Source organism: Cygnus olor, chromosome 10 (assembly GCF_009769625.2).
Source record: "Cygnus olor isolate bCygOlo1 chromosome 10, bCygOlo1.pri.v2, whole genome shotgun sequence".
Classification (NCBI taxonomy): domain Eukaryota; kingdom Metazoa; phylum Chordata; class Aves; order Anseriformes; family Anatidae; genus Cygnus; species Cygnus olor.
The window spans coordinates 10,268,841-10,296,179 of record NC_049178.1 but is presented as its reverse complement, the minus strand read 5'-3'; the positions used below and the strand labels follow the sequence as shown (position 1 = coordinate 10,296,179).

The 27,339-nt window shown below is 51.4% G+C and overlaps 1 protein-coding gene and 1 long non-coding RNA gene across 8 annotated transcripts; one reads left to right on the top strand and one right to left on the bottom strand.

The window, feature by feature from the left end:
- The first annotated feature begins 1,437 nt into the window (after positions 1–1,437).
- LOC121075482 lies at positions 1,438–3,716 on the top strand. Its single transcript, XR_005822979.1, has 3 exons — positions 1,438–1,667; positions 2,482–2,622; positions 3,565–3,716. It is a non-coding gene; the product is annotated as an uncharacterized LOC121075482 (long non-coding RNA).
- Positions 3,717–6,928: 3,212 nt separating this feature from the next.
- On the bottom strand, positions 6,929–23,740 carry GATA2 (GATA binding protein 2). Of its 7 annotated transcripts, none has more exons than XM_040568834.1 (6): positions 23,541–23,740; positions 15,961–16,433; positions 14,624–15,223; positions 11,765–11,943; positions 8,639–8,764; positions 6,929–7,775 (listed from the first exon to the last, which is right to left on the bottom strand). In XM_040568834.1, the coding sequence occupies exons 2-6, from the start codon at positions 16,187–16,189 to the stop codon at positions 7,476–7,478; spliced, it is 1,434 nt and encodes a 477-aa protein (XP_040424768.1). In that variant the 5' UTR covers positions 16,190–16,433; positions 23,541–23,740; the 3' UTR covers positions 6,929–7,475. The 7 variants fall into 7 exon arrangements, with proteins under 7 accessions (XP_040424768.1, XP_040424769.1, XP_040424771.1 ...); XM_040568835.1 differs by lacking the exon at positions 23,541–23,740 and adding an exon at positions 21,352–21,415; XM_040568837.1 differs by lacking the exon at positions 23,541–23,740 and adding an exon at positions 21,352–21,415 and having other exon boundaries at positions 11,765–11,910.
- Between the last annotated feature and the right edge of the window lie 3,599 nt (positions 23,741–27,339).

Here is a 27,339-nt window from a genome sequence, read left to right as displayed (position 1 = left end):
TCTTCTCAGTTTCCTCCTACCACCCCGGGCTTTTTCTCCATCTCATCCCAGGTCTTCTTAAAAAACAACCCTTCCCAAGCTGCTCATCTAGTGTTGTGCACAGGCACAAACACCGTCCCCTCTCTCCAAACAGCCACGACTTGCCTAAAAGAGAAGCAAAACTTTTGCTAAACCACTCCCTCCTGCTGAACGCCAGGCGTCCGCTCGGTACACGCTGTGTCTGCCTTTGCAGGGGCAGGACTGAAAAGCGCCAGGCCTTGGGTCTTGGCCTCCATCGGATGAACAATTTCCCCTTGAAGGTTACTCACTTCCTGTTTTCCGTATTTAGACAATCTGGGCCTATAGGGAGGCTTTGATTTGTTGTAAGCTTCAGCTGGTTTAAACGTTAAGTCGCAGGAGACCGAGGTGGGAGGAGGAGGGGAAAGGCCTGGAGACAAATTAGGGCCATTTAATACCGTGACTGTGTTCTCTCGCAGTTTTCTAGTGACCATTAGAGCATGTGAAAGGAAGGTCAGGGGCTGACAGCATGGGAGATGGAGTCAGGGCTGCTTCACAATGGGCTGGGGCGAGCGGCAGTGTGTGCGTGGGGCTGCGTAGCAGTTGGGAGCAGCTGGGCGATGCACACCAATGACTAATTTCTCCAGTGTGTCACTTTTGCCACACACAGCTGTATGGAGAGGCCAGCAGCACTCCAACAACGACAGGGAGGAGCCTCTAACCTGCAGAGGAGAGCGCTGTGCCCTTTCTGAGTGCCTATCAGCACACACCACGTGCCGATGTTTGCTCAAACTTGCCCAGAAGTCTGCTAGGCTGGAGCGAGTCAGCACTTGTAGGCAGCTGACAGGGCAGGTCACGTATTTTCGGTGCCTGTTCTGCAGAGGGGAAACCGAGGCACGGAGTTCTGCAGCTTTGCCTGTTATCAGAAAGCGAGCGTGGGAGGGATCGTGGTGAGTCCTGGTGGCAGCCGAGCAATGGTCTGTCTCCTAAGATGTGCTTCATCCTAAAGAACGTGTTCCTGTGCTGGTGGGCTTTGTGCTCGGGTAGAGAAAAACTGCATATGCTCAATATCCCAGAGGGGGCTGTGGGCACAAGGGTTACCTGAATGACTTTGGTCTGCTCCTTTTTGTTCAGCTAGTTCCCTTCTAACAGATTAACTGCCAAATGGGGTGCTTTCACAAGGGTCTACACAAAAAGAAAAAAAAATATAGAGAAAGGACTGAAATGCAATGGGAAATGGTAAATGAATGTGAATTATACCGCAAAATCCTGTAGGAGTTTCCAGGGGCACCTGGAGATCACTCCAGCTGCATAACCTGCTACTAAAAGCCAGTGTGGGCAGGTGGGATTGAATGAAAGAACCAGAGAAAAATAGTTACAACCAAAATGCCAACCAAAAGAAGAACATAATGTTCTTCTACTCCTCTGTCCCAAGGAAAGAAATGTGCCACAAGGGAAGAGATCTGCCACATCCTCTCTGCCTGATAGAACGTAGGCAGGAGGACTTGAGCTCCAGAGGAAAATAAAATCACTGAGGAAGACTCAGGTGAAGCACTGAAGAGTTTAGGAGAAACAAGAGTCCATGTTCACGCTCCGGTGTTGATAGGCCCGACTTCAAATGATTTACGCGTGCCTTCGACTCTCCTGAACCAGAGCCAGCTTTCCTCCAGGTAACTCCCCGCAGCCCTGAGTGCAGAACCACACAGAGAGACACAGTGTATAGGCAGGTAGCTGTTTTCTCTTCTCCTTGGCACTGCTGCATAGGCTGGGTTAACATTATACTTCCCTGATTCAGTTTTTATAGACCAAACAGTAGCAGTTCCCTCCCTCAGTGGTATGTAGAAGCCTTTCCCTAAAGGAGGGGTTAGTTCTCTATTGTGTTACTACCTGGTGGCTGCTTTTTTTTCTTACTTTCTTTTTCTTTTTTTTTTTTTTTTCCCCGTATCTCCTACCCTGCTATTGCATTTTGCTCAGCCAAGCTTTTGGCATTCAGAAATGCAACTGAGTGCAAATGCAGTGTAGTTCTTCCTGTAGCATCTCCCAAAAGTTTCGTCTGGTGGGGCCCTCAACCTCCCAGCAGCACTTTTGTACAATCTGAGCCCTGGGCTGAGGACAGCTCTGTATCTTACCGGGACACATCAGATTGAATCAGGATTGACTGCAAAGCTGACACCACGGAGAATTGCACTCAACGCCATTCAAGCAAATGGTGCTTCTGAATCGGCACCAGCCGGCTGCCCCGATGCTGAGGTTTTGATCTGTTAGATCCAGAGCAGCCTGGTTTGCACTCATATCACCGCGCTTAAAGAACAGTCACTTAATCTCACTTAGAAATGTTTACTCGTGAGGACCAGATGGCCCAGGGAGTTGGGCTAAACAAAGCATTTTACTTCTAGGTCACGCATTCTAATCCAGTCCAGGTTGGCAATAAATGAACATATTCACCTGATAGCCGTTTTTGGCTTCATTTTTGGTGTTTTTCAGGCTGGTTTCCAAGGGGAGATGTCACACCACAAAATCTCCCTCCGTGCCCTGCCACAGTTGGTCCTGATTTGACTGTCTCTGTGGAGAAGCTGAGGATCAAATGCCCCGTGGCGCCAGACTGTTTTCTTTTTCAGCCTGCAGGTAAGGGGAAGTTGTCCTGTGTCTGGCTGTGTCATGCCTGTTCTGTGGATGGGCAGGATTTCAGTTTGCAAAGCTGCCAATCCAATCCCCTCCACCACCATGAAATTCATTTAAAAAATAGGGAAATGTTTAATTGCAGTTGACATATAGGCACTCTCTGCTGTGAACTCTACGCACAATCGCAGATAACAGTATCAAAATTAATGCCTGCTTCCCACTTGTCCTGCTATAAGCAATAAACGTTTGGCAAGTCAGTAAATAACAAAATTCTCATGTGGCCATCTACAGGTCACCAAGATACTTAAGAAGTTTGCGTTAATTATACCACGTTTGCCATCAAAGAGGGGCTATTAACCCTTTGAGCTGTTGTAGGAAAGCCGTGGAGTCATTTGGAAGTAAATAAATGAAATCTTGTCACTAAAAATGCAATCTTTGAAAAAAAAAAAAAAGCAACAACAAAAAACAACGTTTGAGGCAAAAAACCTCACTAGACATCATGGAAAATAGGCTACCTTTTCAGCTTTCCTTTTATTTATTTTGTATTTTGACATCAAACACTCCCTGTAACCTAATCTTCTTGGCTTTTGATGTGGCTGTGGAGACATGACAATTAAGCACGGCTTAAAACAATAATCCCAACAACGGGAACCAAAGGCAAGTAATGTCAGGGTTCCCCCCTCACAAAAAGCCTGTTCCCCCAGTATCTGGTGGTAGTGAAAGGACCGTAAATCCCAATTTGTTGCCTCGGTATCTGCTGTGTGCTTACACTTCGCATTGAACTTTACACACTTGCTCCATTTCCATTCCCTGCTGTTTGTTTTTCTTCCGCTATGCAAAATGTCTGGAGACAAACACGATACACACGTCGCAGAGAGATGGTTTGATCTTTCACAGATTAGTGCCACCTGACAAACATGGGATTATTTGTTATCTGTGTTGCAGGAACCGCTGCTGACCCTGGTCAGAAGAGGCACGCTGCTCCCTGCGCTGGGGGGGTTGCAGCACCCCTCCTGCCAAGCTGATGGATTGCGGCCCCGATTCTGTGAGCGGATCGAACTGACCCCGTGAAAAGCCTGTGGAGAGGCAACTCCAAGGTAAACCCTAATCAAAGCCTGTACATGTAATGTGCAACCAGAGCAAATGGCTTAATTATTCTAAATTATTTTAAAATGGTGTGGTTAGTTTTCCCATTCTCTCCTCCAAAGACTGACTCAGTCCGAGTTTAGTTATAACCCCATTTTAAACATGTCTGAGGATGAACGTGTTTCTTCTTAAATGAAGCTTGCATGGTATGCCATAAACTCTCTTTTTTTTTTTTTTTTAAATGGGTGTTTGCACTAAGCCTTGCTAAACAAGTTAGAAAGATGATTAACTCGTCTGAAATGATGGAGGAAGGTCTCATCCCGGTTGCGTGTGCTTTCTTCAGCACATCTAGAGCTGCTGCAACTCCTTGTCATTTGCTAGCAGGGCTTGCAAATAGGGCTGAAGAGGAGGCTGCACAGCCCCGTTTGCAAGAAGCAAAGAGAAGCAGTTAGAGAAAGGGCTGGAATTTGTATGCATTCACTGAAAAAGGAACTATTTTTTTTCTTTAATGAGTAAGGAGTTATCCCCAGGCTGGCTTCCACAGAAGTGAGATGCAGCTCCCACTGTGTCAAAGGAGGAAACCCAAAGTTCATTAGCAGTTTTCTAGAAAATACTGTTTTAGTAGCAGTGGTACTCACCCCCACGCATGGCAGGGCAACTTGCTAGTCTCTTTCACTTTGTAAGGCCCCAAGGAGTTCCTTGTGTGGGTCACGCTCGACCATGTGTTGAAAGCAACTGCCAAGTTTTGGTCTTGGGAGCCCTGCCTGGTAAACCCTGTTCTCTGTCCTCATGTGCCAGACCGCACGCACAGCCCCCACGTCTACACCCATCATCCCATTTCCAGAAGAGCACACGGCGGCTCCAGGCTGGCTGTCCCTCTTGTTCCTTTTGTGCCACGGATGATGCCAAATGGTAAGAAACAGTTTTTAGGTTCATGATGTTGCCTCTTACACTAGTGCAAGAGCCTACAGAGAACTTTGCAGTCTAACAAAGGCTCAGTCTTGAAACCGATTAGGCAGCTGGATGCTTTTCCGTGCTTTTAAAAATTGTTTTTAATTGAAAAGTATTTCTCTAAGCACTTTAAAGTAATGATAATAAAAACCTGCAGTCCATCATTTGCAAAGTTGCTGCTGCCTTATGTTTTAAAACTGGTTTAGAAACTTCAGCGCTCTTAACTGCATGACCTCGTCACCCCAGAACAACACCAGAGAATGAGCTTTTGTACCTGAGCATTTTATACTAAATCATTCACCAACCACTTTTTTTGTCCTACCCTGCTAGGTTTCTGAAATAGCAATAGCCCACTCTATTACATAAAGTTTAAGCTAATAATTCTACTAGATACAATGACGACAATAATTTTTCCTCTCCTAGTTAAAAGCAGCCTTTAGGACATGAAGCTGGGCACAAGTAGTTTCACAAAAAAGGTATTTTATTATTCTTAGCAATATTCACCTTGAAGGAATATGAGGAAAGCATACACTTTTTACAGACAATATATAAACATGTTGTACATAATTAACAATAACTTAGTTCACTAATCCAAAAATAAGCAAAATAAAAAAATTAAAATAAAAACAGAAAATACTGCAGATTTTTTTTATGCTGATACAAGTACAAAATAATTTAAATCTCAACTGCCGTTGTCTATGCTGCAGTGACTGACAATATATTGCACTTTGTCAACTGTATCAGTAATCCCTGTCTTCCACCCACATCCCTTCCCCACCCCCCTGCCCAAATCCTACAGAAATTTGAGTCGGGTACAAATAACGTACAACTGTACCATTGTAAAAGGTAAAAAGTAAAAAGGATCCAAATTTTTACCTCAGTAGATTAAAAAGCCTTATGATTTTTCCTAACAGATTTTGTTTCCTGTTTATTTCCACTTCTATACAAAGTGCACCTATATGCCTACGCAGACCAGAAAAAAGGACGAAAGCAGGATTTTCCAGGTCTGCTTGGTTCTTAAATTCATTATCAAATATTTGAATTATGTGTTTAGAAAAAAAAAAAAAATAATCCATTTTTATTTGTTTTGTTGTTTGTTTTCTTTAAAGCAGGACTTTTGCAGTAAAGGTACAATTGGCTTGATCCAAAAAAAAAAAAAAAAAAAAAAAACCCAACAACAAAAAAGTTAAAAGTTAAAAAATAAAAATAAAAAAGCTTGTCACAGAGTTAAGCTTACGTGGTTTACATTATCAAACCCCTCTGCTCATTGGGGCATTTTCATCAGAAGTATAGCTAAATATGTACATTGTATGTTATACTGGAGCTTGTGTTCACGAGAGGCATCAGATCATTACAATCAATAGAATACACTTCACATTGGCAATAGCTTTGTTTTCGGTCATTTACGTACAACGTGGTTTAATAATGGGAGGTTTAATTTTTCTTTTTTTTTAATTTTTTTTTTCTTTTCTTATAAAATGCACTATGGAAAACACGACGTTCCCCTTAGAACGGTGCTTTCCCTCGTCTCATCAGCTGTCGCTGCGTCTGGGATTTGACGGATGTGTGAAGCTCAAACTGATTGTCTCTCTCTTTCCCCTCTCCAGTGATCTCAACCTCATTTCTGCCCTTCCTCCCTGTGAAGTCCACCGGGGCCTGGATGCCTGAGACAGCACACGCGCTGACTGGCTGCGTGTGGACATGGTGGCCACACTGCCGTAAGTATACCCAAGCAGCTAATCTGCATTTTTAAGCAACAGCTGCCAACACAACAGAACAAAATGCTTCAACCTCTGAAGTCTGGGAGTTGGATGTTTTTATGCCCGGTGATGCTTTTTGCTGTGCTGCAAGCTAGCTGCCACAGTTTCGTAAATGCCTGTATTTTACCCCTTGCTAGTGCAGGACTGCCTTCCCAAAAGTATCTTCCCAACATTTTGTCTGACGTAGCTATCTGTTTTGAGGAACAATAGGGTAGCCGGGAGGGGGGCCGTTTTTTTTTTTTTTTTTTTTTTAATTAATTTTTCACATTAGGGAAAAGAATTAAGAAATAGTGTCAAAAATAATCACTGTCTTGGGCACACTGAAATCCTGTACTACGGCTGCAACTTTGCTTACCCTTTCTTTTCCCCCTTCCTAGCAGATATTTTGATATGTAAGATAGGTGGAGCTAATCCAGGGGGGCTGCTGAATATTGTCCCTCCCCCCCCCCTAGTTATGAAGGCAGCTTTTCTTACAGGGTAGCCATTGCAAACAACAGCACAAAAACATGCACTCAGAGGGGTTGAGGCTTTTTGTGGAAAACAAGAACAAAATAAATATGACTTTTTGTCTGATTTCATTTTAAAAATTAAGTTTTTATAAAGATGTCTTTTTTTTTTTTCCCTCCCCAAAGTCCACAATAGAAATCCAGCATGTGTGGCTTCCAGTGAGCCGATTCCATCCTGGGAGGCTGCTTATATCTCTTTACAATATTCACAGTAATAACAAAGAGAAAAAGGAAAGCCAGTTCCAGCCTCTTCCTTCTGCTTCTGCCATCTTTTGCTTTCTGCTGGACCACTGAATATCAAACCAGGTGAGTTCTTCTTTTTCCTTATACCTGAGGGGGCAAAGTGCATTACAGGCACCACTATGCGTTTCTGCAGAAGACCCATCATTTGCAAGGTTTTAAGTCCAGCGTTAAGAGTTAAACCACATGGGAGCAAAGATCCCTTTTTGCCATCCCTACATTCTCTTCTTGGCAGAACATTTTCTTACTTGGTGTCATCTTAGGCAAAGCCCCATGTTCTTAATCTCTGGGTGGGTCTCTTGGTCATCAGATTTTATCCCATGGCTGTAACCATGCTGGATGGGTGTGGATGTCCAAATGAGATGCTGGAAGATGGGTGGATGGGGGTGGGTGTTGGTAGGATGTGTCCAGAGTGGCTGAAAGGTGGCAAATGCCCCATGGGAGCCATGTGGCTAGCAAGGGCAGCAGCGCTGAAAGGAGACGACTTCTCTTGCATGCACTTGGACAGTTCCTCAAAACACTCAGAGCCTTTCTTGCTTTTCTTTGATTTGTTGGACATTTTCCTATTCCTGGTCTGAATTCCTTCCTTTTTCATGGTCAGAGGCCTGTTCACCTGCAAGAAATGAGAAAATCAGGCTCATGCAGACAAAATGACCTTATTGTGCAAAAATGAAAATATTTGGACAGCCCCCGTGTGTTTTTCCTGGATGTAGACCTTTTTCTGGCCAAAAAAAAAAAAAAGGTGTTTCTCTCTGCAGAACTTGTTTATGTTGATGTGTTTAATAAAACCACAAACACAAAAAACCCTAGACATGAAAAACAAATTGAACCGAATTTGGCATCTGATGACTCTTTCCCGTCCTTTCAGTCTTCATTCATTTCCTAATAGGAAAGATCAAACTAGGAGGCACATGGTGACCCAAATTCAGTCCTAAGACATGAACAATCTTGTACCAATAACCTCTGTTACTTATGGTTTAAATAACTCTCTAACATGACAAGTGATTCCTGCTTGAAATTAATTTCTTAAAAAATATATATATTAAGACAAAGCTTTAGATATAATTGTAGGGGCTTTGGTGGTGTATTGTTGTGGGTTTTTTTGTTTTAAATCAAAATGAACAGGCCCTGCCGAGATTAATTTCTGCACGGAGCCCATTCCGAATGGCCCCTGTGTTTCTGGAGGGAGACAGCACACAAAAACATGCTTAGTTAAAACCAAGTGTTGTAACTCTATTTTGCCTGATTTGCCCAAGCGTTAGAAGCCAAGCTAATACATTGTAATGTCACTGAACTTAGCATCACTATGCCGACAAAGAATGGCTGTCACTTCCCAGGGGAACCTTAGAGACGGGGGGGAAGGAATAAAACAACAACCAAAACCCTGAAACCAATAAAAGCCTAGTGTACACCATGCAGTTAAGACATCAATCCCAGCTAGGCAAGCAGCGACACATGAGATGAGCAAATACTCACATTGTGCAATTTATAGTAGAGTCCGCAGGCATTACAAACTGGGTCCCCGTTTGCATTACGTCGCCATAAGGTCGTGGTGGTGGTCTGACAGTTGGCACAACAAGTCCCTGCTCTCCTAGCCGCTGACTAACAAAAAGAAAAAGAAAATTAAAAGTGTGTCAGCAGGAGGAGGGAGATCATGAGAAAGGTCAAGTTAGGCTCAATATTTAGGTCGGGCAGAATTAATAACAAAACTGTACACAGCATCAGGTCTGAAGGAAGGCTCCTGGCAGTTTTGTATTCTGTGGCATTGGGTTTTTGTTTAAATGCAAGTATTCTCCTTTGCAGACTGCAGCTTCCAGCCCTGTGGCACCGTGTGTGCAGGGGAAGTAAAGAGGGAAGCAATACATCTCTAACTCTCCAAAGACAAAAATTTTAGGAGGGGGACATGGTGTTTCATTTGTTCAAGGTTCCCTTTTACAGGATTCTAGAATGCGTCACAAAAAATGTATTTTTTTCATTTTTCACTTTTTTTTTTTCAGTGACCAATTTAGTGAGTGCCAATGTTGGGACTGGGTTTCAAAAGAGGGTAATGATCTTAAAGAATGTGATTTTTTTTTTTACCCCTACTCTGTCCCTTTAAAGATGGCTACAAAAGAAAACCAACCGCATTACTTAACTGGGTGCAGTATTTATCAGAGCCATCACTGAAAATTCAGTTTCCATTTACAAGTGAAAGGGAGAAAACAAAACCGGCTCCAACTTTCTTTAAATATTTAGCAAACCAAATTTCATGCCTTGCAGCAATGATTCTGCTGACCCGTCTGCCGCCTCTGTCCCTACTCACAGTTCCTTGGCTGACAAGCCCTCAAACAACCGTCTTTAAAAAAAATAGAAAAGGATCTGTTTAAACCATATTGTTCTGCTGAAACCAAGGTGGGGGGCAGAAAATACCCCAACTGTTCACCCACCTCCCAGAACAAGAACAGGAAAAGCAGAACAGCAGGTAACCAGTAATTTCTGGATGGGCCCTTCTCTGACAGGCCCCACAATATAATACACTCCTTCTGCAAGCACGGTATTGTTGAAAGTATTGTGGACAAGCTAATTGCACCCCGTATTTGGGGAAAGAATTTCTCATTAGAAAGCTTCAGCCCTGCCTCTGGAAATGGTCAAAATACGATCTATTTTGCGCGATCAGATTAATGCGGAGGACTCAATTTTTTTTTTCCCTTAAATTAGCACAGTTTTACTTTCTAACGCTGATCAATTGTACTGAATTTCCCCGGGGCCTTACTCTCGGGGTATTTTTGCAATTAGCCACGAGAACCATCGGGTGAAGCAGCAGCAGCGAGGCTCACATTAAGCGCTGGGCACCCCAGCGAGGCGACAGCAGAGTCCCAGAGCAGCGGGGTTCCCAAAAGAGCCTGGTGCACTTCCCTGCCTGCCGGCCCCACTGGGAGCTGGCACGGCTTTCTTAAAGCCCAGACTGATCCAGCTCACAAATGGGGAGCACCAGGTTCTGTTCGCACTTGCCGCTGATTTATGCTGTGGCCCTGTAACTTTCCCAAAGCTGACGGACGGTTCAGCAGCTTAGAGCAAGAATCAGGCCCTCTGAGACTCATACATTTCAGTCCCTTACTCGCTTGCGAGAACAGGCCACAGGCAGAAAGAAGGGGTACCCCCTACCGCAAGTACACTCATGCAACCCAAACACAATTAATGCCAGACCTCCAAACACTGACATTATTAATATGATCGCTTTGCTATTGCATGTGCGATGAACAAATTCCCAAAGATGGCCATCTCCTCTCCCCTGCAAACAAGCAAACTACAGTGGAAAAAAAGGGCAATAAACAAAGCTGTAAATCAATTTAAAAAACAACAACAACCACCATTAAAACAACTAAACGAAAAGAAAACCCCTCCAGTTCCCCCCAGATCCCTCACAGGGAGCTAAGTATAACAGTCTCCCAACGCAGGGGAAGGTGGAGACTTCTGTTTGCATATTTGAGATGGCTTACTGATATTCACCCGTGCTGCTTAACTCCACGGCCTGTCCCATTCAGGCTGCAAAGCACTTGAGCCTGAGAGACGATAATGTTACACTGTTGTCTTAACATTTTTCTATATGTCAGTCACTTTAGAAGGCGAGTCATTAAGAAGCCTGCATAGTTGAAATTCTGACTCCGGACAGAAATCTTCTGTCTCCCATCCCAGTGTTAGAGCAGTAATGCCAATTTTTCTGCTCTCCGCTGGTCTCCAGACCTCATTTAAATGTGCCCACGAATAGCTAAGAGTCTTAGGCACCATAAATCACAAAGCTCCAAAAAAATATATTTATTATTCTTAGCATTTTACACATTATTTGTGGAATAGAGTGTATTAGAAATTTCAAAACAGCAAGCATGACTGGCAAGGCTTGCCTATAGAAACTCTCTAAAGCTTTTAGAGTCAGGAAACAGATACACAAAGTTTCCTTATCTTTAACGTACAGATATCCGGATAGGAAACTACTACCAGGAGCTTAGAAAGGACATTTTTTTTAAATCACTCAAATGAAAATACAAAGTATAGGTGACTCCATGGAAAAATAATCGGATTTTTTTTTAAACAGTAGGGGATTGTCTGGGGAGGGAACCAATATTAATATTGCCAGAGAATATAAGAGTGAAAATTACTTCATGGCTTTTATACAAATAATTATTAAGTAGGGAGCAGTAGCTTTGACTCATCTGATTTGTTTTGCTTTTTTAGAGCTGGAACTTTTTTTTTAGTCCACAGTGGAGGACATTCACGCTCATAACCCTTTCGCTCCCAAAACGTCCCAAGAGGCCAAATAAATGAGGAATTAAATTAAAAGCTGTCATCCGAGGATAAATGGGGAGATGGATATGCGATACCCCGCGTGCGTTTGGCACGGCAGGGAGGCTCGGGACAGAGGCACGCTCACCGGGCTGCAGCGGCAGGGATGCCCCAGCCGAGGCAGTATGCGGGGGATCTGCCCCGAGGCATGGCAGTGACCTCGGCGTGACTGAGCCCCATCCGCGCAGGGGCTGAGCAGCACTGAGACGCGTTTGCCTCATGCCTGCGTGTGGTCCCTTAGCCCGATTTATCCCCAAACCCAGGAAAGATAGAGATACCTACCAGCCTCCGTTTAGGTTTAATGAGAGGTCGGTTTTGACCGTTCATTTTGTGGTAGAGCCCGCAGGCGTTACACAGGTAATGCCCGGTGCCGTCTCTTCTCCAGAGAGGGGTAGCAGTTGCTCCACAGTTCACACACTCTCTGCCTTCTAAATGGAAACACGAAGAAACCGGATTTCTTTCTTTAAAAACAAATTCACAAAAGCTTTTTGCATTGTCCTTTAGGCATTTTCCACAAGTCAAAACAGTGTGTTAATTCAAGCACAATCAGACAGCAGTGACATCTACAGCACATGCAGCAAGGACCTCAGCGTTTTGAGAACACCCAGACTCCGGTAAGTATTTTATGTCACGAGCAGAAATAGGCAGCTCATGCTCTGCACAAGGTGAGAAAGAATGACACTCTTATTGTGTCAGATGGAAGTTATCGTTTCAGTAATGAGAACTCCCTTAATCTGCAGCGGGCACCGCTCCCCTCGCGTATCTGTTGCCCGGTGATGGTCAGATTGCATGTTCCCCTGCCATGAATACACACACACGTGTACACAAACACACACCTGCAAGCTCACAAGATGTTAAAAAAAAAAAGAAAAGAAAAAGGTTAAAAAAAAAATCAAAGAAAGAGGTTTTCTAGAATTAAATCTAAGTAAAAGGAGCTCCTTTTCTGTGCTTTCTGTTTTTGTTGCAAGCACTACTGGGTAAGAAAGTAAAGCCGAGCAGACTGGGAATAGATACACAATGCCAAAGGCTCAGTTATGATTTTTGTGCTAAAGGTAGAAAGCCGCTGTTAATGCTGATCTTTAAGAAAGTTCAGTTTCAGCAAGCACTCTGGAAATTACTGTAAAAAAGAAGCTGTGAGTTCTTTTCTGTTCCTGTGACTTTACAACAATGCAGTTTGGATTTGGTAGGGAACAGTTTACCGTATTACTGCTTTATTAGTAGTTTTAGTAGCACAACAACATGGGAAACAGCATTGTAGAATGGCTCTTTTAAACCCAGCATGCAACTCCTAGATATGTTTCTGCCTCAGAAAGCCCTCTGCTAAAAGTTCATTTGCCTCCGATGGTTCGAAGGCAGGTCTGCTTAATATAGAAATCTCTCTTAATATAGTTTATGCAAATCCTAAAGTATTTAACTGGAAAGGAAATTCTCTTTTTGCTAATAACTGAAGCAGGCCACATTGAGTTCAACAGGGTTGTGTCTCCTTTAATCTAGGGAGTGGGTGGCTTTTAAACAACACAGTCTACAGTGAAAAATGAGGGGAGCTCTGCAGCGCTGCATTTGTAGCTTTTGTCCCTCCTAGGGCAGGAAGCTGCAGGAGTCGTTGTGTCGTGAGTCTTAGTTTTCCTACAAAAACACTGAGTGGTCACGAACTTTCTCCAGTTCCTTGCACAGGGGGCTCCCTTACAAAAAAAAAAAAAGACACACACAGCTCCCCTAACACCCCCATTTAATAAAATCATCGGCAACTGCCGGATGAAAATAAAAAAGCTACTTGAGATCCCTTTATCTTCAGAGACCTAGGTCATGAATTTGCTTCCAAAATCAGGAGGCTCAGGCTGCTAATTGCCTTTACTTACTAGCCTCTACACTACTAAAAAATACATACGCATAATGGTAAATAATGGAATGCATGTAAATAATGGGAGAGTGTGTTTTTCCTCTCAGAGTAGCCATTTGAAACAGATCTGATGAGACTGTAAAATACCCGATGTTTTTTGTTGCAAAACTCATAAGAGATCACATTTCTAAATGAGTCTGCTTTAAAAATAAATGCATGTGGTCTACTCATAAGCTGATATATGCAATGATATGTACAAATTCACACACCGGCACATATAGCCACTTATTTTTAAAGGGCTGTCTCAATTCAGTACCAATACACATTCTTTCATTTCCTTCTGTTGCTGAGGATGTTAAACCGGGAAGGTTAGTGGACTTAAGACAAATTTCCTTAATTCATCTGTCTAGTTGTACAACTAATGTGATTTCAAAGTGGGATCAGGATTTCATCCATCACCTAATTTGCTAATTTAGAACTGCACTCTTAGGTAGAAATGCAAGAAAGGGTTGTGAGTGTGGGAAAGGTCTGCAGTCAGTTATTAGGAAGCAGAGAGATGTCTGGTTCAGGAAAAAAGGAGGATTTTCTGGACTTAGGCTGGAGTAAGTTAGCGATGACTGGACACCTTCGTCTTTTGCACTGGTATGTAAACTATATTTGAACTTTTGTTCCTGTAGATTGTGAAGGAAATAAGGCCCTCCGCGATCTGAAGCGGACCGGCCGAGTAAGTTTCGCTTTCATCCTGCGCTGGGGCCTTCTTTCGTATTAACCAAGAGACGTGAAAATTATTGCAGGAGAAATATCTATGGGCAGAAAGTCCCCACGTGGAATCTGGGGGTGTGTGGGGGGTTTAACCGCTTTGGGAGGGCAGGATCAGGCCTGAGCCCCTCGGGGGGCTGCAGCCTGTCAGGGGTGCTTTTACATTTTTTCCCTGTATAAATCCCTCTTTGTACGATTCAGGCTGCCAGCTCACGCTGTGCCGGCTCCCGTGTCCCTCAGCCCCATTTGAGCGCCCTGAGGCCAGCAGCCACTACGAAGATGATGGCACCCTGGTACAACCCCTATTTCCTAGTTTAAAAACCCAGAAAAGCGGGACCGAGCAGTCACCTGCCCTCCTGTCCCAAAGAGGGCTGACGCAAACACCCGGCCCTGCAGCTGCCTGCGACTCCAACCCCAAAGAGCAAGCAAAGCCACCCCCAACATGCACTCCTGCACCCAGCAGAGTGGCCCTAACCTCGCTCCTTCCACCCCAGGGCTAGAGCCGACGTGTGGCGGGGCAGGCCGCGGGAGGCAACACTTACCCGAGCAGGATCTGGCCTTGCTTCGCGGCTTGGGGGTGAAGCTGGACGCGGGGCCCCCCAGGAAGCTGCCCGGGTGGAAGAGGCTGCTGCTATAGTCGTGGGCAGCTGGCACGTAGGAGGGGTAGGTGGGGATGGGGTGGTGGGTGGAGGGCTGGGCCCCCATGCTGGTGAGGCTGCTTCTGAGCGGGCTGGCGCTCTCCATTTTCATCCCTTCCGACAGCGACACTTGGTACTTGATGCTGTCTTTGTCCTCCTGCCGGGCCCCAGCGGAGGATGAAGGGGAGGCAGCGCTGGTGGAGTTGGGGTCCGGGGACACTTCCTTGGGAGGGGTTGGGGGGAAGCCGAAGAGGTGGGAGCCGGAGTGCGAGGCCGGGGTGAGCGAAGACACGGAGGCGGTGCTTGATGTGCTGCTGCCGGGGTACACCGAGATGGCCCCGGGCGCTCCAGCTGCCGAGGGGTGCAGGGGCGTCTTGGTGAAGGGGTTGACGGTCCAGGGGTTGTGGTGGTGGGCAGACAGTGCCGCCTTGCTGCTGTCCAGCCAGGGGATCCCAGGGCTGTGGATAAGATGAGGCCGGCACATTTGACTCCCGGTCAGGCGGGCTGTAGGAACACAAGAGCGTTGGGGATCAGCGTGGGGCACCTCAGCCCGGAGCGGCTCTGGGAAATCTCCCGGCTCCCGGCCTGGGGAGCTCCCCGGTCTGCGGGCAGCCAGAGGGGAACCGGGCATGGGGAGAGATTTCACAACCCGGGGAAGAGCAGCCAGCCTGGCGCAACAGCCCCTTCTCCCAGACCCCTCCGAGGGGGACACCGGACAGCCCAGGGAAGCTCGGTGAGAAAGAGGGCAGCAGCACAAGGGGCAGGAGTAAGGCACCCCCTCTCCTCCCGCCCCACCCTGGCAATAATTAGCAAACCCCCTTCTGCTCTGTCTTCCGAACTGCTGCAGCGCTCTCTCTTCGGCTCCTAAAACCACCCCCGATTAAAATCCATCGCCGATTCGAATTGGTTTGTATTTTGCATCCGGGAAGTAGCCGTGTCTGTGAAGTTTTACCCTGTGCGCGCACTATTTCCCCTTCCTCTCTCACCCTCCCCTACTTTCCCTCCCCTCCGCCAATGCTTGGTCATCGCTGGGGTTAAAATCCACCCGTGCCTCCCTTTCTATCCTGTTTTCTTCGAGCTCCTTTCCCCCTGGCCCCGACACACCAGAGCGGCCCCCGGGTGAAACTCCTCGCCTCCACGTAGGACATCCGCCGGCCCGCACGGAAGAGCCCGGGGAGCGCAGGCAGAGGAGGGTGGGGAAGGGGCTGGGGTGCAGAGGAGGGCGGCGAGGGCTCATTTACCGTGTGCCTGGCTGTAGGAGACCCTGGCCCGGGCATGGGCGGAATTGGCGTAGTAGGGGTTGCCCTGGGAGTCCAGGTGGTTGAAGAAGACGTCGACTTCGTCCGGAGGTAGGAGCTGCGCTGGTTCCATGTAGTTGTGAGCCAGTCCGGGGTGATGGCTCTCGGGGTGCTGCCCGTTGAGCACGGCGTGGTGGGTCATCCAGCGAGGCTGGTCCGTGGCCACCTCCATGGCCTCGGGCCTCCCCTCCCAGCCACCCCTGAGACCGGGAGCGAGCGGCGCTCGGGGCAGGGGGCTGCTGCCCGCGGGTGGCTTTTGGAGCTACCGGTGGCTCTTAGGAGGTGAGGATGGCTTTTCTGGAAAGAACGCCGTCGGGGGGCTGGAGCGCGCCCTCGGAGGGATGGGGGGAGACCCCCAGAGGCGGCGTGTCCCTCTGGCAGCAGACAGGTCACGGAGGCAGGTCCGGGGACAGCACCTGTAGGGAGACACGGCCGGGTGAGCGGCTCGGCGGCCCCGAGGTGCGCTGCTGGTCCCGGTGGTAAAAGGATGGGGAGGGGGAAGCGGAGCCCCTCCTCCCTCCCCAAAATATCCTCTCCCCCCCCCCCCCAAAGTCCTCGCCTTGCGTCCTCCCTTCCCATTGCCCCGCAAAATAAACACAGATCCCATTTCAAACTTTACCAAGAAAAAAAGGGGAAAAAAAAAAGGCAAAAAATCTTCCCTTTTTTTCCTTCTTTTCCCCCCGCTCTCGCTACAAACGTCAACAGGAGTTTTTCCAGCTGGCTTCAAAAGGGGAGGGGGGGGGGGGGGGGGGGGAAGGAAGAAGGGCAGATCTAACACGGCGCAGTTCTAGCAAGAACTTCGCCTGACACAAAAGGAAAATTGGAGGGGGGAGAAAGAGAAACGGGAGCGGGGCGGGGGGGGGGGGGGAAAGGGTGTTTAGAGAAAGCAGCGAGCGCGCCCTGGCAGCGGCACGGCGGCCCCCCCGCGCCCCACACTTACCCGGTGCGGGAGGCAGGGTGCCCCCGCGGGGTGGGTGCCGACGGCTGCCTGCCTGCCTGGAGGGGTGCGAGTGCGGCGGAGAGGGGAGGAAAAAAAAAAAAAAGGGAGAGAAGAAGAGAGGGAGCCGGAGAGCAGAGTTGGGGGGGGGGGGGGGGGAGCAGGGCGAGCGCGGGAGGAGGAGAGGAGGCTGGCTGGAGGGTGTTACTCAGATGGCAAAGCCGCTGCTCTGGCCGGCTCGGTCCCATCCCCGCGCATCCTATATGAGCGCTGGCGCCAGCTGGCCGCGGCGCCGCAGACGGGCCGGGGCGCGCAGGGCCGGCGGCCGGGCCAGCCAATCCCGCCGCCCCACACCGCCCCCAACCGCACCCCCGGCCCCAAAAGGAGCCGGCCCGGAGGGGGGGGGGGGTCTGCGCCTCGCTCCCCCTTCCCCCCCCCCTCCCTCCTCCTCCTCCTCCTCCTCCTCCTCCTCCTCCTCCTCCTCCTCCTCCTCCTCCTCCTCCTCCCCACTGCCCCCGCCCGCAGCATCCTCGCCCGGCAGCGCCGTGGGGGTTTTCCCCGCCCGGGCGCTGCACGCCCCTATAGGGCGGGGACGGTGAAATTGGGGGGGTCCCGGAGGGGTGTGCGGGGTTGGGGGGGGTGGTTTGGGGATGGAGTGCGGGAAGGGCTCGGGGCAGGGGGGTGGTTCCGTCGGGGGCTGCCCCGGAGCGGAGCCGCAGGGATGCCCGGGGCTGGGGATGGAGAGGGGTGGGGATGAAATCGGCACCGAGGGACAAACGCGCTCCGGCCCCCCCCCCCGCGGGACAAACCCCGGCGCGCTCGTTGCCGTCCCGTCCCTTGGAAAGAGCCGTCGGAATCGGCAAAAAAAAAATAAAAAGAAAAAAAAAAAAGAAAAATAAACGCCAGGCTCCGCGCCGACCCGGGGGAGCCTCCTCGGGCCCGGGCAGCGGGGTCATTGCGGTGCCCCCCCGCCCCGGGCCGGATCGTGCCCCCCCCTGCCCGGCCTGCGGGGCTCGGGGCCGGCAGGAGGCTGCTGCAGCAAGCGCCGGGCCCGGCGGGCCGAGCCGGGCCGTGCCGGGCCAGGAGCAGGGCGCCCGGCAACCGCAGCATCTCCCGATGGTTTTATTTTCCTCTCCCCTCTCGCTTCTTTTTTTCTTTCTTTTTTTAATTTTCTGGTAGTGGTTTTGTTGTTTGCAGTGACTGGTAGGCTTTGCAGCGGGCAGGGAGCGGCGCAGCCCGGCTCAGCGCGAGTTAGCTGCGGAGTTTGGGGCTGCAGCACCCGACGGGGCTCGGGCTCTGCTTCGGCCCCATGAACCCGTCCGCTTTGGGGGCAGAAAGGGGGAAAAAAAAAAATATAAAAAAAAAAATCCACCAACAAATAAAAAAAAAAAGGGAAAGTCACAAGCAAACCCCCGCAGCGTCATGGGCGCCGCTGCAGGTCCCGTTTCCCGGGGACTCCCCTCCCGTTCTTCAAACCTCTGCTTTTTGGGGAAAATGGGAGCGTTCGCTGCAGCCCCCAAAACCTCCGAGCCGGGGGGGGGGGGGGCAGCAGGGCCAGGACCCCCCCGTTTTGCGGGGGGGGCGGCTGGGAGCACTGCCCCTGCCCGACGGGGCGGCCGGGCCGGGAGCCGCTCGGTGCCGGCCGGGCGGTGCCGGGCCCCGCGGGGGGTGCCCGGGGGGGGCTCCTAGGGCCGACCCCCCCCCGGCATGGGGGCAGCGCTGGGGGCCGGGGGTTGGGAGCCTCAGCCGGCCTCCCCCCGGCCCGGCCGCCCCAGTCACTACGACGCCGGGGCTCTGACGTCACCCGCCGCTGCCAAATTCGCCAGGAAATGAACTTTTTTGTGTGTGTTTTTTAAATAATAATAATAATAATGATGATGGCGGTAATAATAATAATAAACCCCCGTTCCTCGCTGCGGAGCACGTCTGGCCGGAGAGACGCGGGGCTCCCTCCCGTACCGCTGCCCCCCCCCTGCACTCGCCGTGTCCCCCCCAGCCCACCCGTTGCCACCCCCCCCCCCCCGGGGACCCCCAGGGCAGCCCGGCGGGGTGGGGGTGCGGGATGCTGGGGAAGGGGTTCCCGGCACCGTTCCCCCCACCCCGCACCCTTCCCTCCGCGGGTGTCCCGCACCCCACAGCGGGGTCACCTCGGGGGGGGACACGGCGGAGCCCCTCGGCCCCTCCTGCCGCCGGGGGGGGGGGGGTCGCAAGCGGCGGGCGGGTGGGCTGCGGCTCCTCCGCCGGCTGCAGGGCACGGAAGGGGCGGCGGAGCCGGCTTGTCCCGGGCCGGGCTGGTTGGCCCGGGAAGGGCCGGGATAGGCGACAGGAGCTGGGCCGGGCTCGGGGGGAGAGGGGCCGGGGAGGGCGAGTGCCCCCCGCGCTGCTCAGCTGCGGAGCGCGCTCGGGGCGCCTTAGGCCGGAGGTGCCAGGGAGGAAAGGGAAACAAAGCGAGGAAAAAAAAAAAAAAAAGTTAAAAGGCAGAGCGAGAAGCAAGCGAGCTTTCTAAAAATCCGGCGTCTCCTTCCACGTCCGAAGCGATTCGCTTTCCACACGCAAAAAGCGACCCACCAAAAAGCAGCCGAGTATTTCCCCCCAAACGGATTCTTTCTTTCTGTCTCCTTTCTTTTTTTTTTTCTTTTATTTATTTTTTTTAAAGAGGGGTGAGTATAAAATAAACCCAGGTAGGTCCCGCGGCTCCCTGCTCTGACCGCAGCCGGGCCGAGCCGTGCCCACCGCCCCCGGCCCGAGCCACCGGGCATCTCCCGGGCAGCTGCTCCCTTATTAATTCCTGGGGATGTTTTAATTATAATTACTGCCCGGCTGCCGACAGCACGGGGCCGTGGTCCTTTTTTTTTTTTTTCTTTTTTTTCTTTTTTTTTTTGGGGGGGGGGAAGATGGGGGGGGTTAGGGGGTGGGCTGTTTGTTTTAGGCAGGTGATAAAATCGCAGTTAACGAGCTGATAATTCGTTCGTGTTTGTTTTAAAAGACAAATTGTAAAGATTAATCAGGCGGCTTGATTTATGGCGAGGCAGACCCCGGAGCTGCCCGGCAAGGGCTCCCTGAAGCCCCCGGCTCGGGTTACCCGGGGGCCGGCAGGAGAAGCAAAAACAAAAGGGGCGAGCGGGCAGCGCCGGCTCCGGCTCCGGGCCCCCCCCGCCTCGGTCCCCGGCCGCCCGGGGGGGGGGGGTCCGGCCGCCCCCGAGCTGCTGGCACCGCGGCCGGCGCCTGTCGTCGTGCTCCCGAGCCCCTTTGGAAAAGCACTGACCCCTCCGGCAGGGAGAAACGATTCCTGCCGAAGGAGCGGCTCAATTCCCGCAGCTCAGCCCGGAGTTCGCCTGCCGAGATTTGCTTTTATTTAAATTTATGTATTTTATATTTTTATTTTCATTTTTTTCCCCCCCGCCGTAACCCATCCCCGCTGTTGGCGAGCGGCGGTGCCCGGCGCTGAGCTGGGCTGGGGCTTTTAATTGAATTAATTCCCCCACCGGGAGCAGCAGCAAGCCCAGCAGCTTAGCTCCGCTCCGCAGCCCGCTTCACACGGCTGCTCGGGCGGCTCTCGGGCAATTTGCTGCAGCCCCCCCCCCCCAGGAGCGGGGCCCCGCAGCTGGGACGAGCCCGGGGGTGCCCCCACCACTTTCAACCCCCCCCCCGCTCTTTTTTTTTTTTCTTTTTTCCTTTTTTTATTCCTATCCAAGGGGCTCAGTTTTATTAACTTTATTTTGTTATCGTCGTTGCTTTTTTTTTTTTTATAAGAGATTTCCCACATCTGGCAGCACAACTGGTTATTTTGATTTGATTGACAAGTGATGTCATATCGCAGAGGGGGGGGGACGACAGCATGTTTTAGCAGCACTTAGAAGCGCCTTGTGATGGAGTTGACACCTATGCCCGGGCAGACGCGAAGGCAGAAAAAAAATATCCCCAGCCGTACACGCACGCTATTTATTTACACGCCTGGAGTGGGGTTTGTTTCTTTTTCCTTTTTTCCCTTTTTTTTTTCTTTTTTCCCTGACCCTGGGAGCTCGGATCAAGGGAAAAAAAAAAAAAAGTGTACCTGAGCCGACGGGGCTGGGGCCGGCAGGATGGGAGCCGGAGCCGCTCCCCTCCATCAGCCCCTTGCCGGGGAGCCCCCGGCAGCCCCCCCGGGGCCCCCACTCCCCCCTGCCCACCCGTTTAACGCACCCCAAGGGGACAAGACCTCCCGGGGCGACCGCGCATCCCCTCCCCAACCCCTCCACCGCCTTTCCCCGAAGCGCAACCCCCGGCGGCCGCAAGCAGGGAGGGAAGAAAAAAAAAATAAAAATAAAAACCTAATCCAAATAACCCCCAACCTTAGCGAAAAGGAAGGAAAAGAGGCAGGGAAGCGCTCGGCCCCGGGGCCGGGCCGCGGTACTCACGGCAGCCTGGTGCCGCCGGTGCCGGCGGGCGGTGTGCGAGCCCCGGGGCGGGCCGGGGAAGGCGGCTGCCCCCGGCGGGGAGGGGGCTGGCAGGGCCCCCAGTGGGCGTAGCGCCGACCCCCCCGCCCGCCGGGGGCAGGTAGAGGAGCAGCCAGCCGGGGGCCGGCTCCCACCGCCCGCCTCCCCCAGGTACGAGCCCCCCCGGGCGGCCGGGAGCCCCGCACGGCCCGGCTGCAGCCCCCCCCCGTCGGGCCCCGGCTTTATTTCCTTGGGGTTGTTTTATTTTTTTCTGGGGAGGGCAACTTCTTGCTTTCTGCCTATTATTATTATTATTATTATTTCTCCGGTTTTTTTCTCCCTCTGGTGTCGTCTCCGCGTTGCTTCCCCCCCCCCCCCCCAGCCCGCCCCCCCCCCGTCCTGCGTTAGCAGCACATATTATGGCTGCCAGGTCAGATATAGGGTTAGAAAATAGGGTTAGAAAACGACACTGGTACCTCTTAGCCACAGGACCCTATTTAGGCTGCATTAAAAAAAAAAGAAAAGTCGTTCTCGGGGAATAAATCACGGAATACCTTTTTTTTTTTTTTTGGTAAATCATCTAAAAGCCTCCTCGCTGTCCCCCACCCGCAGAAAATTTGTCCCCAGAAAATTGTCCCCCAGCGTGGGAGCCCCCGGTGCCACCCTGCGTCCCGGTGCCACCCCTCCTTCACCTCCTTCACCTGCGCTTTGTCCGCAAGCCGCCCGGTGCCCCCCGCACACTGGCGCAGCCCCCCCGGCTGCCACAAAGCCGAGAAAAAGCCCCAGGTTCGCCACGAAGCCGTGTTTTTTTTTTTTTTTTTTTGTTTTTTTTTTCAAGTTCCCAAAGAAAAACTCGTGCGGGAGGCTTGCGCACGCACGCGTTTGTCCAGAGGAAGGTATAAATCTGATTTTCAGGCGCTGCCACGGAAGATTTCGTTCGCGGGAGCTCGCTGCACTTTGTATTTTTTTTTTTTTTTTAAGGTTATTTCGGGCGCAGCTGTTTCAGGAGCGGGGAAAGAGGCCGGGCCCGCAGGTTACGGTTGTTTCTCCGCAGGCAAAACTTGGCTGGGGCGCGGGCTCGGCTCGCACCGGGCACCGGCACCGGCACCGCCCGCGGCTGCCCCCCGCCGCCCCCGGCCGCCTTTCCCCGGGGCTTGAACCAGGCCGGGGTTTTTACACTTCCGACAGTTTATTAAAAAAAAAAAAAAAAAGAAAAAAAAAAAAAAAAGCTTTTAATTAATAAAGATGCTCTCGGGAAAAACAATCCCCGAGACCAAAACCCGCACCCCTCTTATTGAAATCGCTTTTCTTATTGAAATTGCCTCAAATCCAGGCAGGCTCCGCTCCTGGTGGATTTTTTTTTTTTTTTCTCTTTGCCTTCCAGCTTCTGCACCCCAAAGCAAAAGGAGGATAAAGAGGGGAACTTTGCACATACAAAAAAAAAAAAAAAAGAGAGAGAGAGAGAGGGCGGTGGAGGAGCCAGCAGAGAGGAGCGGCCGGGTCCCCGATGTGGCTGGGTAGTTTTAAATCATGCAAAGCCCCGTAAAGCTGCCGCACGGGACTGGGACGGGAGGACTCCCCGGCAGGCAGGTGCAGGGGAAGAGCGGCCGGGCCCTGCCGAGCCGCGGCTTTCGAGAGCAGAACAAACCCTCGCTTTTTTTTTTTTTATACCCAAATCTGCCAACAATGGGAGCGAGGAGATAGGATGTGGCTGCGGGGAGGGGGCTTTGCACACCCTTTCTCCGGGATGCGTCTGCCCGGGCCGCCCTGGGTGAAATGCAACTTTCAAAGATGGAGATTTAAATAATTACCCTGATGACAAAGAGGGGAGAAAAGAATAATAATAATAAAAAAAAAAAAAAAAGCGACACCAAGGACGGCGGCCCGGTGGCCCCGCTCTCCGCAGGGTGCCGGTGCGCCCCGGCGAAGCCCCCGCGGCTCCGCCGTGCCTGGAACCGGCCCCGCGGGAGGGGGCGGCCGGGGGGTGCAGGGCTTTTTTTTTTTACGGGGGGGGGGGGGGGGAATCTTTTTTCGTTCTTTACAAAACCCCACCACTTTGTCCCCGGTGCCGGCGGGGAAACAGCCCGGAGCGCTGCGCTCCGGCAGCGGGACCCCGGTGTCCCCCGCCCGCCCCCGGGGCCGCGCAGAGTCGCGCAGCCGCATCCCCTTACCTTGCCTTTCTCCCGTCCGGGGTTTTTCTTTCAGTTTTCCGCCCGGTGCCTGGAAAGCCCCTGCTCTCCCCTTCCGAGGGCTGGGGAGGGGGCGCCGGCCGCGGGGAGCCTCCCCCGTCTGCCCGCTCCGGGAGCGCGGCCGTGCCCCGGCGGCGGGAGCGCGCAGCCCTGCGGAGGGGCTGCCCGAGGTGCGCTCTGCTTAAAGCTGGCAGCAGTTTTCGAGCTGCGCTCTTTTTTTTTTTTTTTGTCTCTCTCTTCTCCCTCCTTCCCCCCTTCCCTTCCTCCCTCCCTCCCTCTCTTTTCCTCTCTCCCTTCTTTCCCTCCCCTTCTCTCTCTCCCTCTCCTGCATTCAAGGATGGCACAGCGAGCCACTGTGTATTTATGTACATAATAAGGCAGCTCGTCCCCTCCACTTCATTTGCATCATTACAATATCGGTACAAGCACATCACATTGTCTGTTGCTTGCACCTTTTGTTACGGTTGCTGTCACAGTCTACGCGACTTGACTTTCATATTTTAAATGAATTGATATTACACCAACAACACGCTCACATCCCAGGCGCTGGGAAGCCGGGCTCTGGCACGCCGGGCGCTGCAGCCCCGAGCCGCTCGCTTCTGCCTCCGGATCCCAGGGAAGGTGGGGTGGGGGGAGCCGCTTTGTACTATCAATTATGGCTATAAAATATTACTATTCGTATTAATTTAGTTTCCACTCCTTGGTGACGGGGGTGTTGCTGTTTTGTTTTTTTTTTTTTTGTATTGGCCAGCCTGTTTTTTATTTTTTTTGTATAACCTCGTGTCTCTTCTCCCCGCTCTCCCTTCCCAAACTCAGTCTTCCGTGCCATGCACCTGCACCTAAGAGAGGCAGCGGGGGAGCTGGAAGAGGCACAAGCAGATATCACACGACGGAGTCAATTTATAGGTGGAAAAGAAACGGTAAAAACACGTATTTCGCAGCCCACCAAGGCGACTCAGCCAAAACGAATGGGTTGGGAAACGTTTGCTCGCCCCAGCCCCGTCTTGGCATTCCTCACCTGCTGTGCCTTTTCCTCCTGCTGCCCGTGTGTGTGTCTGTGTGCGGGGCCGGGCTGGGGGGGGGGGGGTGTCCCCTCGCCAAGCCCCCGGAGGCTGGATGGGGTCGCGGGCGCCGGGGTCGCGCCGCGGGGGTCGCGCGGCGGGGGGCAGCGGGGGCAGCGGCGGGGCGCTGCGGGGCGCGGCGCGATTCTCCGGGAGGGGGCGGCGAGCCCCCCGCCCCGGGGCTGCGGGCAAACCGTATTAATGCAGAGACAAAAGGCCGGACCGTCCGGCGGGGGCCCTGCGGGAGCGGGGGAACGAAATACGGTTCGGGAAGGGAAGGAGAAAAAGTTTCGCGGGAGAGGAATTATCATCATAATGGAGGTAAAAATGTGAGCAGGGGAGGGGTGGGGGGAATCCTATTCTGCTGGCATTTTCTGTCTGTCTTTGTGATATGGTTCGGGGGAAAAAGGGTCCTTGATATGCGGCAGATAATTCTTATCAGCCCCACGCAGCCCATTTCTAAAGTAAGTGTTTTAATTACTCCTCCTGTATTACCCTTCATCCTCTGAGAGGAGATACATCCCCAGATTTATGCAGGGGAAAAATACAAAAGAATGTGCTATTAAAATATACACATATATACAGATCCCCTTCTTTTTTTCCCTTGCGCCCAGGAAGAGGGAGACGGTGCCGCCAGCCGCGTCCTGGGATCGCCCCGCACGGAACGACTCCAAAACGAGGGAGCATCGCCCAGGCGGAAAAACTACGGGAAAAACGGTTTTCGAAGCCTGCAGATTTCCCTCTAAGCGGGGACAGAGGGGGTGTCCGAGTAGGGGGCTCGGGGCGGAGGAGGGAGGAGAGACCCGCGGAGGAGCCGGGCTGCGCAGCCCAGGCTCTTGGCGCTGCTGTCCCGGGTTGTCCCGGGTTGTCCCGGGGCCGGGGCCACCCCCGAGTGCCACCGGCGACACTGGGGGCAGGAGGAGAGGTGCTGTTTCCCCCTCATGCCCGCTGGAAGAGAAGGCTGTTTTCCTCTGCTGTTTAGCTTCTGTACTAAAGATGTCATCTGAAAGTCTGGGAGGAAGGGGGGACCGCGCTCAGCTCTCTTCCACGGTAACAACCATATTCTGCAGAGTAAAAATATGATAGACAGCAAGGAAGGCGCTTTTTTTTTCCTTAAAAAAAAAAAAAAAGGGAAAAAAAGAAAGGAAAAAAAAAAAAGAACCAACCTTTTCAATATTTATTCAACAAAAAAAAGAGAGGGAGAGAATTTAAAAAAGAGAAGAAGCAGCACCAGCAGCAGGGAGAATATAGGCTCAGCAACTCTCCAGGTTCGCTTCCTTATTATTACTATCCAGGGGTAATTTTTCATCTCTGCTAGCTAATCTTTGTTCCTTGTGAAGATAATGAATAGCCCAATCCTTATCTCCTGGGCTCCTGGAGGCTGCTGGAGAATGGGGTTGAACAGGGTTGAAAATTGGTTCCAAAGTGCTGCTGAATAAATGGTGTTCCTTATCTCTCGCTTCCAGATTATCGGAACCCTTTCAAAACTCACACAACAAATACAGCCACCACATCTAATGCATCATTTACCAGAGCAGATCTCCGCGTTTGATCGGCAGATAGGCAAAATCTATGTGTTCCTTGCTTTGCTTAGTATGCACGGACGCCGGGCTGCGGTGCGTGCGGGGTGCCCCCGCCGGGCCTGGGACACCCCCGGGGCTCTCAGCACACGCAGCCTTGCGCTGGGGCGAGGAGAGTGTCCCCAGCCCGTCCCCGAGCCAGGGGAGCGGGGTGGAACGGCAAAAACCTCCTTGCAAGGTGCCGCTCTTCGATATTTGGCTTTGCTGGGCGCGGAGGGAGCGGAGCGGGGCAGGACCCCAAAGTGGGGAGCCCCCCCCCCCCCAGCCGCGGGCATCCTGAGCCTGGGGAGCGAGCGGTGAGCTTGGGGGAGAAAAGAAAACCTCCAGAAAGGGAGTCCTTCTCCCTCTTGGAGTCACCACGAAGTCTGCTCAGGGCAGCATCAGCCTTGTTTCTTTCTGGCTTTCTTTCTGGCTTTGTTTTTCTTTTTTTTTCTTCCCTTTCTGTTTTCCTTTTCTTCTTCTTTTTATTCTTTTTTTTTTTTTTTTACCAGATTTTCTTTTTTCTTCTCTCTCTTTTTTTTTTTTTTATTTTTTTAAAATTTTACTTTTATGTTTGCAAATACCAACATAAAAACCACTGCCTCGCAGCCCGCCCATGCAGCTCCTGGCTCCAGGGCAGGTGATTCTGAGCCGGGGATAGACATCCCCGCAGCTCCTTCTTTCCCTGGCAGCCTCTAACCGGTGCCCAGTCACCGAACAAGGCAGCGTTTTATTTTGCACACCCCTGCGTCCCCAACACTGGCCCGTTGGGGGCTGGATGTCCCCACTGTCCCAGTCCCTTTGCCTGTCTGGCAAGGGCAGAGGGGTGCCTGGCTTCTGCGGTGGGCGAGGAGAGCTCGTCTGACCCCTTCCTTCTCCTGGAAAAGGAGAGAAACTTTCATGCGAAGTTGCAGGCGAGCAGCAGCCCCATCCAGCCCCTGCCCGTGCTCAAGAGTTTTGCAAATGTTCAACTTGTACTAATTTTTTTATGGCTGTATTCACAGTTGTTCCCCATAAAAAATGGACCTGTGTTAGTTTATTAATAACCTAAACATTATGTATTAAAGACCTATGAGTGACACAAGATGACAAAAAGCTGTATTTTTCCAATATACACAAGCACACATTTAATAACCTTCTATTGCATCTCAGCTAGGCCTT